The sequence below is a fragment of the Myodes glareolus genome, chromosome 2, assembly GCF_982192425.1.
Source record: "Myodes glareolus chromosome 2, mMyoGla1.1, whole genome shotgun sequence".
In the NCBI taxonomy this organism is placed as follows: domain Eukaryota; kingdom Metazoa; phylum Chordata; class Mammalia; order Rodentia; family Cricetidae; genus Myodes; species Myodes glareolus.
The window spans coordinates 5,349,335-5,363,838 of NC_142027.1; the positions used below are offsets into that span (position 1 = coordinate 5,349,335).

At 47.8% G+C, this 14,504-nt stretch overlaps 1 protein-coding gene and 1 long non-coding RNA gene across 6 annotated transcripts in view; one reads left to right on the forward strand and one right to left on the reverse strand.

The window, feature by feature from the left end:
* The window catches only part of LOC125392957 (uncharacterized), a 51,348-nt gene that overhangs the window by 6,629 nt on the left and 30,215 nt on the right, over window positions 1-14,504 (forward strand). For 2 of the 5 annotated variants that reach the window (XM_087898872.1, XM_087898880.1), the window contains exons 1-3: window positions 5,653-5,829; window positions 5,927-5,999; window positions 13,294-13,393. The exons of 1 other annotated variant lie outside the window; for it this stretch is intronic. In XM_087898872.1, the coding sequence (XP_087754998.1) occupies window positions 5,789-5,829; window positions 5,927-5,999; window positions 13,294-13,393 (214 nt within the window). In that variant the 5' untranslated portion in view covers window positions 5,653-5,788. Of the gene's footprint in view, window positions 1-5,652; window positions 5,830-5,926; window positions 6,000-13,293; window positions 13,394-14,504 lie in introns of those variants that run through there. 2 more of the 5 variants (XR_015000671.2, XR_015735623.1) reach the window with 2 other exon arrangements.
* LOC146895744 (uncharacterized) lies at window positions 1,301-5,570 on the reverse strand. Its single transcript, XR_015000675.2, has 3 exons — window positions 5,311-5,570; window positions 4,346-4,682; window positions 1,301-1,810 (listed from the first exon to the last, which is right to left on the reverse strand). It is a non-coding gene; the product is annotated as an uncharacterized LOC146895744 (long non-coding RNA).

Sequence of the window (14,504 nt, forward strand, 5' to 3'; positions counted from 1 at the left end):
GTGTATGTGTGTGTGTGTGTGTGTGTGTGTGTGTGTTCTGCCTCTGTCACTCGTTCCTTCCCACTGGCGTTGCTCTGCTGTTGCGGTTACCCTAACCCACAGTGGGGAGTTGAGGGATGACTTGCCCTTCTCCAAATGACTTTCATTGAGAACTTTCACTAATCTCTGGCTACCTCAGCCCAGCTGACTTCCTTTCTGAAATCTGTATATTTGGCAGGCAGTGGTATCTCCAAGCGTGAAGGGTTCTGATTTATGAATTAGCGAAGAATTCATGTGACTCCATAAAGAATGCACCCCAACTAGGCTACTTGGAATTTAGCCTCATGTTTATGCCTTGGGCAAATATAACTTTTGAGTTGCTTGGTGGCTTGTCTTATGAGTCAAGTCCTGGCTACTGTGCCCAGAGCAGTGCTATAGTCCCCCCATGACAGGCTAATCAGTCTTGGCAGGAAGTTGCATAGACGTGCGGGGGTGGAAGGGACATGGTTCTCTCTTAGCCATTGGTTCAGAGTCTGGAGATGCTGCCTGGGAATTGGGACCTGAGAAAAGGTAACCCCATATCCAAACTGCTTTTTGCACTAGTCAACTAAGCATAACAAATCCACATTCAGGGCTCCTGCATGATGCTGATGGAGGAGACATGGGGGACCCTATGCAGTGTGTCTTCTCTAAGGAGACACTGAGGATCAATGTTCTATAGTGAAAGCAGTTAAACTCAGGTTACACTTCTTGCTTTGCATTTGCTCATTGCCATAGCAAGTTCTGTGTTGTTTTTCCCCCAAGCACGCGTCTAGGAACTCCCCCCTACGCAAATCCACAGGCTTCATTTGCGCCCACTCCAGTCCCTTCAAACTCTGTGTTCGCCATTTGTACTCTGTGACCCTGAGCCACCTTAAAATACTTCCAAAAATGTGAATTCCTTTAAAGAACCAGAGCTTCTCCAATAATAGCAGTGGGGAGCCCTGTGTGAGGAGCACTGTGTGAGGAGTCCTGTGTGAGGAGTGTGAGGAGCACTGTTTGAGGAGCACTGTGTGAGGAGGACTGTGGGAGAAGCCTTGTGGGGGGAGCCCTGTGTGAGGAACCCTGTGTGGGGAGCACTCTGGGGGAGCATTGTGGGGAAGCACTGTGTGAGGAGCATTGTGACTCTGTTGCTTTTGTTGGGGGGAGGGTCAAATCATTTGAGTGGTTAAATAGGTTATATCGCTCAGATAAATAGATGAATGGATTTCATTAGCTTATTCTTAGGAAACTGAATTTAATCAAGCTAATTTTCCTGGAGTGCCTTGTGCTGCGACACTAATTTGCAAGGTTTATGCCACTTGGTTTATTTAGCATTTTTTTTTCTGACTTTGATCATGTGCTTGCATTTACAGAAATCAAGTGTGAGAATCTATCTCCTATCATAGTTTTATAATCTAAAATAATATTTGACGGTTCTTGGCATTTCTGTTCATTTGCTAACAGAGTCTTACGCTGTCCGGCCTTGAGTCAATCAACACACAGAAGTAGTGTGCTGATCCCAGCAAGTGGTGTGTGCGTATATAATTCTGTCTGCTGTTGTCTGTGTTCAAACTGCTGTTTGAGTTTCAGAAATTCATATGGGTAGAGCCAGCATGGCCCACATGTAGAGGTAATGAAATTTGACAGTTCACTGCGTCCTGGAGATGGAATCCTTAGTTAAGAGAGCAGCCTGCGTCAGTAGAGCACTTCCGAGTGTTTGCCGGGGATTGAGTTTCCTCCTCAGAATTCAGGGAGCAGAGAGGGTGGAGGAGGCAGGCGTGGAAAGTACTTTCCCGGGTTCTACGTGTGCCTGTGAGAGAACAAAGAGCTCAGGTAGAGATGAACCGGAAATGATAAGAGGAAAGCCAACCTTCCGTCACAAGGTGACCTTGACAAGTGGCCAGGAACGCAGGAGCCCTCAGAGTTGGCGTTCACACCCATGATGACTGATGTTAGTCAACCTCTCCTTCGATGTCTCTGTCTATCTTTCATCTCTACCCCTGTATCATTTACTTATGAACCACTGTGACCTAACAGAACTGATCTGAGCGAGAAAGGCTTTCTGGCTCGTGATTTTAGATAGGCCAATCCAAGTTTGTTAGCTTCATGCATTTGGACAGAACATTATGGCAAAGGGAGTGTGTGCCCAGGAACCTCCTCAGCTCCCCACAGGCAGAACGTAGAGAAAGATACCATGAGGAGTCACAGACAGGAAATCAAGGATCTACCCCTAGCCCCCGTAGCTTATTTCCTATAATTAGATCCCACCTAAAGTTTCCAGAACCTTCCAAAAGTACCACTAATTGGAGAACCAGGTCTTCAAAGTATGAATCTGTTAAGAATATTTCTTATTCAAATCATGGCAGTACCCATGCAGACATCACACTTCTTTTGTTTTTTGGTCTTCTCATCTGACTTGGCCGAACTCTTAAAATCATAGCAGAAGGTAATGTCTGATGTGAAACACTCCTGTCTGAAGGGTTCCAGTTGGGTCTCAAGCATGCATTTCCTATTACAGAGAACAAGACAAGCTTCAGATGCTAACTTTGTAGCCCGAGGCTTACACTGTGGTTCTGATTATCAGGTATTATGCTCATAGCCTTGCCTCTCTTACACATAGCCTAGTCTCACTTCCTGACGGACTCTAACATACTTCCTCCAGGTTGTCCATGGAGACTTTTAGTGCAGACTAGGAAACCTAACAGGAGCCACAGCCCTCGCGCAATGGCCAAGAACTTCAAAGAAATCAAAGGCAGGCCCAGAACGATTCGCCTCAGAGTATAGGAAGATGCCATTAAGGTATCATATACTGGCAGTGACCAGCCAAGGGGATCAGGTACAGTTAGATTCAGAATTGGGTCTCTGACTCTTTGCCCCTTTCCCCAAGCCTTCTCATGGTCTCGGGCTCCTTATGCCCTTCCCTTGCCTTTCTGCTGTCCTCAGAATTTGTGATAATAGTACCTATAGCAACCTCTTGTGGCCATGGAGGTGGCTCTGCCTTTTCCTGTCAGCTGCAGGCCAGTAACCGCTCTTTAAAGAGCGTATTAGATGAACAGTATCCATGTGGTCATCTGTATCAGGATGTGTCCCGTTTCCTGAGCCAGCCATCTGGACTCCATCCAGCCCACAATCCAATTACTTAGAATATCTTTTCTTAAGATGAAAAAGAGGATCCTTGGTCCAGAGGACTCATGGGCAACTATCTGTTCTATAAAATAAATACCTTAAAAGTCACAAGCCTGGAATCAGAGAGTTGGCTCAGCAGTAAAGAATGCTTGATAAGCAATCATGGGGATCAGAATTTGGATACCAGTATCGAAGCTTGGCATCCTGCAAATGCCTGCAGTTCGGGTCCAAGGGCAATGGAGACAGAAGGATCTCTGGGATCTGTTGGCTTCCAGACCAGCTGAGAAAAATATTGAGATGCCAGTTTCAGGGTCCAAAGAACCCCTGTCTGAACTGAATTGCCACAGAGTAATAGAAGGGGACACCTGAAACCATGCACAGTGGTACACACACACACACACACACACACACACACACAATCTTTTTTTTTTAAATCGGCATGAGTCTGACCACCACTGTCATCATTCACTTCACACTGCTGCCCATGGTGCCTGTGATGAATAGTTTTCCCCAAGAAATTCTGAACTCTGCAATATGAAGAGTCAAAGATGGACCCAGAGATAGCAATCTCTTTGGGGCTATTGGATTCAGTTCTGCCTAGAAAGAACAGTTGGAAAGTTAGAGAGATTCAGGGCATCCCATACAGCCAGGCAAGTCTATTCCCATTCTTATAGAGGGAATCTGAGATCAGCACAAGTCAGGTGCACACTAAGGATAGCTTGTCTATAGTCAGGTCCTAAAGGTCCAGTTCTGCTTCAGGAGTTCAGCCTGGAATGTAGACTCTGCTCCCTTGCTCCCATTAGAGTCAACAGAGGTGAGACAGAGGGGGCCTTCATCCCTCGGGTCCCTGGCCAGAGCACTGTTAAAACACTGTGAAGATCTGCTGAAGTCACTGCCCTGTTAACGAAAGTCCTGAGTTCAGATTGTAAGCACTCTGCCCCCTGTTCATTCTTCTTTTAGTGAAGACAACAAGGAATGCCTCCTCAGCCGCTTCCGCTCTTTCCTGCACAGCCCAAGCTACCACTAGCCAAAGGGCTACTAGTTTGAGAGCCAGGCTGTGCTGTGTCAGCACCAGGTAGCTTTAGGGCTCCTTAAACACACCTGGAAACAATTACATAAACACCTGGTGTTTGTTTGCCCTGAATCTTGAAGGTTCAGGCCCAGTCAGCCCAGTTCGAAAGATCTAAAACAGTTTAGGGCAATTATTTTGTAGCCTTACCTCTCAAGTTGGAATGCCCACCTTGTCTGGGGCCTGGGGGAGGGGGACACTTCCTTCAGTGAGTGCTAAAGGACCAGGGCATAACCTGCCCAGTGCACAAGCCTTAGTCTCTGTGACTGGTGCGAAGGGGCAAGGCTGTGACTGGCCAAACACGTGACTGTGATTGGCCCAAAGACCCCTTCTGGGGCTGCGTAGGCAGGGTACTGAAGCTCACTCAGTGGGTCAGCTGGCAGACATGCTGCCGGGCTACTGCATCTGGTACTGCAGCCGCAGGGAAGATGAAGACTGTCTCCGAGTGGCCTTGCCTCCCTTCAGCAGTGCAGGATGTGCCGGATGCCTGGAGAAAGAAGCAGCAGTGGAGAATGACAGAGGCAACAGAAGTGGCTTAGCAGTTAAACAGGTAGGGCCTCGATGCCACAGGCTCTGTGTGAACCGGGCAATGTGGGTACTGCCTGGTGGTCGGACAGCTGGAGATTCGATGGCCATGCGAACACAACACCACTTGGTGTCACCCGTCGACCCCAGACTTCCTGCTGTCACAGGAAAACTCAAGACCACCCACTACCCCAGGGTTCACATAGGTAAACACTGAGCACTGAGCAGCCCTGCTTAAGCGGGTTCCTGGTGCCCCAACTCTGGTCCCTGATTCTCTGGCAGAGAAAAACACAGCAATGCTGCTTCTGAGAGCAGAGGCCTTCATGCATTTGCTTGAGGACAGAGGAACAGCTACCTAGAGAGGCCTTGGCCCACCCCGCAGAGGCAGAATGAACTTGGTGGTTTCTGACGGCCCACCAGTTCCATCCAGATAATCCCATATACCAGCCAGGATCCTGTTCCTGATGGGAGGGCAGGTTTGCTGACGAGTGGTGCTGGCTGACCTGGCACCCGGTTATTAAATAGTCCCCTGGGTCCCCTGGCTCCTTAGCAATAGCAGGTATCCAAGCTGTAATCTGTCTCTCCAGTACCTCTGCGACAGAGACAATGTCCCGAGGGCATTGCCACTGACAACCAAAAGAAACGCCGAAGAGTTTGAAGGGGCCCAGGGTGGAGGAGGGCAGGGGAGGCAGAGAGATGGGAGGTAGCAGCTGGGACTGATATAAGGCTCTAGGGAGCTCAGGCGAAGAACCTGCAGATCTGGTCATCTGAAGAGCTGCAGGGAACTGTCCACTCTCTCGGTCCTCAGTCCCAGAGAAGTTACACTGGCCGCTGGCCCAGATCAAAAGTCCCCACGTCTGAGGCCGGCAGGGAGAAATGCTGACACCTGTAAGGCTGATGTCTCCATGGGGGCAATGACATAGGCAGTTGCTTCTGGCTCCCCACTGCTGCCTTTGCTGCCGTCAGACACTGAGGGAGAGGAAGGCGGCTGTGTCCAGCATTTGAAGAGCTTAGCCCTGTCCACATAAGGGAAGAGAACCAGTCAACTGGTTATGGTGGAGGGAGTCCATGCCCTCATCCCAACATCCGCATAGAGCACTGCCTCTGAGGTCAGGGGACGCTTGAAGAAGGCACAACCTGGCTCCTACACTCAGGTTCCCTGACAGAGGCATCTAATCTGCCCTAGGCCTTTCTTTTCCTTTCTAGAATCGGGTGGTTGAGAAACCAGTTTAACCACAAAGAGCTCAGGAACCTTACACCAAGGCTCTGCCTCACTCGTGTAAGTAAACAAGATGCCCACAAAGATGAGTGCTATTTTTAAAAGATGAGGCAGAAAGGGAAAATAAAGGCCGGCCGGGGTTGGCATTCAGTCCGTTAAGTGCTTGCTAAGGGTGCAGAAGCCCTGGGTTCAATCCCCAGCACCGCATGAAGTGGTCACAGTGGCAGGCCTGCCATCCCAGAATTCCAGAGGCGCAGGCTGAGGGGTCTGAGTTTCACTGTCTTTCTCAGCTTTATTGGAGTTTAAGGCCTGTGTGGGCTATAGAGAGTGAGTTGAAGAGAGAGGGAAGGAGGAATGAGAAGAGAAAAGAGAGTCCTTGGGACATTTCCTAGGTGGGCCAGGCTTCATCAAATGTAAAGACAGGATCAAAGGAGAGTGAAGATCGAGAGTCACTTAGCAAATCTTTATCTGAGCGTTAGGACCAAAAGTCTAAACAAATGAAGGGAAGGTGGTCTCCGGCTCTTAGGAAATGGCTCTTGGGTGGTAATCGAAGGGCTGGAAAACCCCACTTTCCAGGCCAAATGCAGCCTGCCACCTCTATCAGTAAAGTTTTAATGTGATTGTGGCCATGTGCATATAATAACAGATTATTTACCGAGGTTCTCCTGATGGCACAGCGACATGGTTTTGACAAAGAAACAGTGTCACAAGCGAAAAATGTTTGCAAGCTGACTTTTTCTAGCTAAAAGTTTGCCAGCTCCTGGTATCATAGACTACAGAGCAGACAATGCGTTGTTCTCCACTGTGCAGTGGAGTCTCTAAACAGAGAGGGCAAAGATGGAATCTTTGTAGTTTGTTTTTTCCTGGGCACCATACCATTTGATTAAACAACTTTATTGACTTAGCATCTACCAAGCTTCTGTTAGGCGTCTACTGGTGGACACTCTTCCTGCGTTATGGCGACAGTGGTAAACAAAACCAACCATGTGTCCAGTTGCCTTTGCTTGGAGAGTGGTGGGGAGCAGGAAGCTGTCCTGCTGCCACGGCTGTCAGAGCACTGTAGAGACACAGAGAAAGCCTTAGTGGGGAAGCCTGGCATGGGGACTGGTCTGGGTGAGTGGGGAGTGCTTTCAGCAAGAGACCGTGCAGGGTCTCTCTTCACACACCTGTCTCTCTCAGGTATGAGTGGCTTTGGAAATCTTCAGTAGTTAAATGTTGAATGAAAGCCATCTCTTCCCCCCACTTCATGTGTGTATGTGAATGTGTGTGAATATGTGGGTATGTATGTGAATGTGTAGTGAATGTGTATGTATACATGAGTGTGTATGTGAATGCACGTGTGTATACAGAGGCTAGAGGTTGCCACTGGTATCTCCCAGAGTCATTTCCAGCCTTATTTTGGGGACAAGGTCTTTCAGTGCACCTGGAGTCCACTGAGTCAGCTGGGCAGCCTGAGTAGCACCCCCCAGGAACCCCCCTGTCCCTGTCTTCCCAGCCCTGGGGTTATAAGCATGTGGTTATATGGCTGTGCTTTCTTTTTAACATTGGGGAGGGTCAGACACGGATCCTCAGACTTGCGTGATAAGCCCTTTTCTGACTGAACCACCTCTCCACCCTCAAATCCTCTCCTCTCTAAGTCCTTCCTCTCACCCCGTGTCTTCCAGGCTTGGCCTTGAGTGAGGGACTAAGTGTGTGAGAGACAGCGATTGTAGTGTGCTTTTCCACAAGAAAGCCCGTGGGGAGTCCTGGCTCGCAGGTGACCTGGACTGGCACGAAGGTGGCAGACACCAGCATGAGAGAGGATGTGTGAGCGGAGTGGATGTTTGGGAAGAGCTTCAGATCAGCCCGGAAAGCACAAGCCCATCAGATGCCTAGGTCGTTTCCTGCATTTTCTGCTTGGGTAAACAGCCAAGAGAAACTAGAAAGTGCACCCTAGACACAGTAGGGGGTGAATAAAGAGGGTTAGAGGCGATTAGACCCCAGAGGGCTCCTACTCATCTTCAGCCTACTGCAAATTGTCCTGTACGGAAGGAGCAAACAGCTTATTAAACAACAACCCCAGCACCAAGCCGACAAGGGGAGGATGAGAGAGTTAATTATTCCCCCAAATCCTTGACTCCATGGAGGTATCATCTGAGGATATTGGTTTAATAACATGTTCCCACCCAAGTTCATTTAAGGCATCATTTCAACACTTCATGTAAGATGTTAACGAATTTGTTTTTGATAGAAGAGGACTCAGCCAGGAGAAAGGTCACTTACACGAGATAAAAATTCCACCAAGCTGCCCCAGACTTTCATGTCCGCCCACAGACCAATAGTGTCCAGCAGGCAGTATCCCAAGTCTGTGGACTTGCCCCGCCCACCTGTTTTGAACTCCAATATGACGGCCATTTTTTGAAATACCTGGCGCAGAAGCTAGACCCCAGATGTACGGAAAGGTGACCAGAATGCTCTGTGCTCACTCAGGGGGAAATTGTAGACCTGAAAATTCGCAGCAAGAAAAACATGTCTTACCAAAGTGCAAACCAGACACTTGGCATCTGCTCTGTGTGACGCAGGGCTCCCCGACTGGCAGGAAAACCACAGTAAAGAACTGATTACCCTGTGAGAGTACATTCCACAGTCTGTCCAAGGCTATTTTTGTTTTACAATAAGGTACAATATGTTCCGTGATGTTCCCAATCCTGGGCACTTAAAAGAATTGTATCTGTATAGTCATTAATTCCACTAAATTACAGAGAATCCGTCAATTATGTAAATGAATGCATCAGGTTTGGGGTGTTCATTCAATTCGGTAACAGTGCTAATCCACACATGGAACACTTTTAGTAAGGAGAACGCTCCTTCCTGATCCCACCTGTTGATTGTAGCAGCCATTTGTAAAAGCTACAACCGAAAGACAGCTCAGATAAACTGGGTTTTATGAATCAAACACCTAAGTATGATGTTCCCTAGCAAACTAAATGTATTTATGTTTTTTAAAAAAAATAAAAATGAAAAGTCAGTTTTGAAAGTCGTGTTTAGTCAAGTGTTAGTTGATACATTAAAAAAACAAAACAAAACAAAACCTAAATCCCCCTCTTAGCCGGTGCCAGGAACTTAACTGGTGAAAAAATAAATGTTTCTGTTTTAAGTTAGAGCCTGTAAACACTGAAAGTGCTTCAGAAGGAGGAATGGTTTCCCCTGACAGGACGGATAGTCAGCAGCGCAGACGCCTTTGAAAGCAACTTTCCGTTCACCTCGGGAAGGAAAGTAGACAACAGTGTAAGGTTTCTCCTGGGAGCCAGACGGTCCTCTGCGCCCAAGTTCAAGAGCTGCTTCTGCCTAATGCTTGACTAGTTGGCACAGCCGCTTTCCCGTCTCCAGACCTGCCTAGCTACTTTTTAACCATTTCAGACCAGGAAGCTGGGCAGAGAGAAGCTGCACCCAGTCATCTGCCCCTACCGAAGGTCTCAACCTGAGAACCCAGCAAATTCCTCCTTGTTTGTGTCCTTTGCAGACTTTGGCAAGTTCATAGGTCAAGAGGGGGTTAGCCATCTGCAGTGCCATGATGAAAGTCCATATTGTGTGTGAGGGGGTAGGTACATGTGTGTATACATTTGTGTGTGTATGTGCACATGGAGGGAGAGGTACATGTGTGTATGCATTTGTGTATGTACGTGCACATGGAGGGGGAGGTACATGCATGTATGCATTTGTGTGTGTACGTACACATGTGGATAGGCATCTTCCTCAGATTCTCTCCATTTTTAGAGACAGACAGCGTGGGTCTCTCATTAAACCCAGTTTGTCATTCAGCTAGACTGAGTTCACAAATCCCGAGGATCCCCCTGTCTCAGCCTCTCCAGTGCCGGCCCAACAGGTGCCCACTTCAGTGCCTAACTGTTGACAAGGCTGTTGAGGATTGGAACTCGGGTCCTCGTGCTTATATGGCCAGCATTTTTCTGATAGAGTCGTCTCCCCAAACTGTGCTCTGTGGTTCTTGATGGCCTTTTCTTGTGCAAAATAAGGGGGGGAGGGGGTACTTTTTGTCTGTTCCATAAAGCATACTGGTACTCAGAGAAAGGTGATAGAAAGGTAGGAAGAAACAACACATTAAATAAAGTACGTGTGTGTGTGTGTGTGTGTGTGTGTGTGTGAAGATACACACTGAAGGTTCCTTCTGAGGCTCCAGTTAAAAAAGTGTTCATTCTAGAAACTGACACCTCATAAGAAAACATAAACAAGCAGGATGATTGTTCCAAATTTTTAACATCAACTTTGCTGACAAGATCAAGAAACTTGAGCCAACCATCTGCATCAAATGATAAATCCAAGGAAAAATGTCCTTTTCCACTGCAGGGCAGTGCAGTCACAGCATCAGCAGTGACACAGGAGACACGGGCTGTGCTCTCACTTAGAGCGAAGAGGAGCGTTCAAGCCGACTGCCCGGCCAGTGCTGCACCACGGGCATCTCCCACCTGCCCGGCCAGCGCTGGCACCACGCGCATCTCCTCTGTGACCAGAATTATTATGTTCAGATAAGCCAGAAGGAAGGGCCTTTCTCTGTCCTTGGCTTGCTCAGTGGTCTGCAGATGTTTGTATCTCTCTGTGGTACCTCTCCCATAAACACACACACAAAACAACTAATTATTCTTATTTAGTTTTTATACAGTACCAAAAATATGGTTTAAGTCAGCACCTTTCTGGTTGCCCAGGTTGCATTGGGATATTTTTAAATGTTTCAAAGAAAGAAAGAGGGTGGAGAAAGAGGAGAAAATAAAAATGAGCCAGGCCCCTAGAAGAGATTTTTCAGACCTACTGTGTGCAATCTCTGCAGAGCTCTAGATCTTGGGGGATGCCCAAGTAATGGAGACAGGGCACCTTAGCTGGATGTCCTATATCGGTTGTTGAATTTTATGTCCTTTCTGTTTATGGGTTTGTGAACTTGCACTAGTCAGACAATAACCTTGAGGAAACAGAGGTGAGTTACACAGCAAACATGGTAAAGAGAGTGTCAAGCCGAAGTGATTTCTGGCTGAGCCCTTCGAGGTGAGTGTGAGCACACTGCCGGGAACCTGCAGCTCACCCTAACAACCAGCTCCTTGGCTTCCTCATGGGCCCCAGGTGGAAAGGACATTCCCCTTTCTTTGCCCTGTAACAAGAGGTCAGTAACCAGTGTCTGTGCTTCAGGGGAAAAGGACCGAATTCTACAGATGAACCCGGGCACAGACTTGGCCCAGATGTCATGCCTGCATACCTGTAGAGAGGGTCCCATGTCTCTAGAGTCCCATCCTCAGGGGCATTTTTAACTGGAAGCAACATTTTTATATGTATTGTTTCACAAGCAGAGGAGAGGCAGAAGCACGGGGCATGGGAAGGAGACATGGTTTTTCTTGTTCTTCCACTGCCAGCCCTAGACAGCCATGTGTTGGAAAACTTTTATCTAATTCTTTTGACATTTCCCTCCCTTCTTTTCCTTCCATTGTGGAAAATTCTTCTTAGGAATCATCTTCTCGGTGATGCTTCATCTAAGGTTTAGAACATTACACCCTTCAGCCTGGAAGCCAGGCTTAGAGACACTCTGTTGCTGTGTGTGTGTGTCTCAGACTGTCTGTGTCTCTCTGTCTCAATTTTGGTGTCTCTATTTCTCTCTGTCCCTCTCTATCTCTGTTTCTCTCTGGGTCTCTCCCTTCCTTCCTCCCTCGCTCCCTTGCTCGCTCCCTCCATCCCTTTCTCCCTTCCTCCTTCCTTCACTCCCTCCCTCCCTCTCTTTCTCTCTCTCTCATGTGTGTATGTCAGCCAGAGTGCATGGGTGTGTGCACACGTGCACCTACATGCTCATGCAGGTGGAAGCCAGAGGTACCTTTCAAAGACTTTTTTTCACTTTTACCTGGAACTTGGTGACTTGGCCAACTTCAGCGAGCCCCAGGGATCTGTCAGTCTGGCTCCACTTCTCCAGCACCAGAATCACAGACACCTACCACCATGCCCAGCTTTCTTACGTGGGTTCCAGAGTTTAAACTCAGATCTTTACACTTTCCTAACTGACCTGGCTCCCCAGCCCCTAGAATGTTTTTGTTTTTGTTTTGTTTTGTTTAATTGTGAGTACTTTTGTCTCTGTTCTTCACCAAAGGAAGTACCATTTGGAGTAAATGTCGACATGCCTGCATTTGTGTGTTTCTTTTTCCCGGAGGGTCCTGACACTGGGCTGGTGAGCGGTCACTCCTGCAGGTCACCTCTGCCTGCATCTCTTTCTGTATCCATGGCCCTCCACTGCGGCAGCGCAACCACTGCACTCTCCCCAATGAACTATCAGGAGAGGATGACACGGATCAGTTACTTTCCATGGCTGCAGCAAATGCCCAAGGCAAACAATCAAAGGTGGAATGGTTCACTTTGCCCAGAGTTTCCGAGGTTTCTGATCATGGTTGATTGGCTGTTGCAGGGTCTGTGGGGGGCAGGACACCTAACTGTGGACGGGGAGCAGAAGAGGCTACTCACTCCCAGTGGACAGGAGGGAGGAAGAGGGAAAGTCGGGGTGAAACACATCATGGAAAGACACCCACTTCTTCCCACCCTCTAAAGTTCCAATAGTACCAGCAGCCAGGGACCAAGTTTTCTACCCATAACATTTGGGGAACACGTAAGATCTGAGTTCCGTGTGGATCCCAGACAGTTTTGTATGTGTATGTGTGTATATGTTCATGTGTGTGTATGTGTGACTGTGTGTGGGAAATGGGAACATGTTTGTGTGCATGTGTGTATATGTATATGTGTATATATGTATATTGTGTGTCTGTGTATGTGTGAGTATGTACATGTCTGTGCATGTTCACATGTGTGTGGGGAGTGGGCATATGTTTATATGTAATGTGTTTGCATGATTGTTTATGTATTATGTGTGTGTGTGTGTGTGAGTATGTACATGTCTGTGTATGTTAACATGTATGGGGGAGTGGGTACGTGTTTATGTGTATGTGTTTGTATGATTATGTGTGTGCATGTGTGAGTGTATACATGTATGTGCATGTTCACATGTGTGTGAGGGAGTGGGTATGTGTGGTGTGGTGTGTGTGAGTGTGCATGTGCTGACAGTCAGCTTCAGATACTGCTGCTCGGGGTTCTGTCTGCCTTGCTTTCCTTCTACAGGGTCTCTCATTGCTAGGAACTTGCTGATTGGGCTACGCTTGCTAATCAGCCAGGGAAGGGCCATGGAACCCAGCCATCTGCTTCCCAATGCTAAAAATACAACAGCTGACGTTTTTACATGGCTCTGGGGATTGAACTCTGGTTTTCATGTGTACATGACAGTGTTCACCCACTGAGCTCTCTCCCCATCTACTCCTCGTTCATCTTCTTTACCTCACAGTCAGGAAACCAACAAGAAAGTCCAGGTCTCTCACCATCAGAGTTCATGACAAGTTCAAACGTCACTCACCCCTGCTCAAGTGCAACCATCTTCTACCACGGTAAGTACGAAACGATACCTTTTGTTACTCGGCTGACTAATTCTGTCACCTGAGAGCCCGCCTTACGCTTGCCGTGGAAGCTCACTACAAAGTAACAAACTTTCCCAGATCTTCCTGGTAGATGCCTGTGTGGAGTCCTGAGTCACAGCCAACCTATGGATGAGGGTTTTTCCCATCTCTCTACGTGAGTTTGGATGTGTCCTCTCTGCCCACTGCCTTGCCGCGTGTCCTCTTGAGTATGGGCCACTCTTATCTTATGATGTGGAGCAATGACAGAACATGGTGGCAAGGATGACTGAGTGGACAGGAGGGAGCATGGTCCGATGGTTTCAGTAAGAATGGCCCCATAAACTTACACGTTTGGATGCTTGGATGAGTTGGTAGGCTGTTTAGGAAAGATTAGGAGGCTTGGCCTTGTGGGAGGAAGTGCATCACTGGAGGGGGGCTTTGAGGTTTCAAAGATTTATCCCAGATTTCGTCTTTGGTTTCTCCACCTCCATCTCGTGGATCAGGTGTGAGCTAACAGCTACTGCTCCGGCTTGCCAGCCTCCTGTCACACTCCCTGCCATGATGGCCATGAATTGACCAGCCCTCTGACACTGTAAGCCAGCCCCCAGTTAAATGCTTTCTTCTGTGAGTTTCTTTGACCAATGGTGTCTCTCCACAGTGACAGAACAGTAGCTAAGCTACTCTCCCACCCCGACGTCATAGGTTTTCATGTTTCTCCAATCTTCATCAGCCTTATTTTGTTCAGCCACTTGAAGGCAATGATAGCTTCAGATGCAGAGTCCATGGAGGAAGACAACCCACTACCTCCGCATTGGAAGTCAGTATTCCTCCTGGGGTGTGAACTGGTCATGTTCATAAAGCGTGTGCCATGCGTGATGCAGGCTTTAGCAGAGGCCCTGCTGTGAAGACAATCATTGAATATTTTTGGTGCTATTTTAGAGTAGACTGTCTGCTTAAACTAACAGAACATCCTTGATTTTGTATCTGGATAAAATGTTCTTAAAATCAGCAAATTATTCAGTTGTCACTATAATGAATCATCTGAAATAATAACTCGTAAAGGAGAGAGGCTTTGGTCTGGCTCACAGTTTTGAGACTTCTA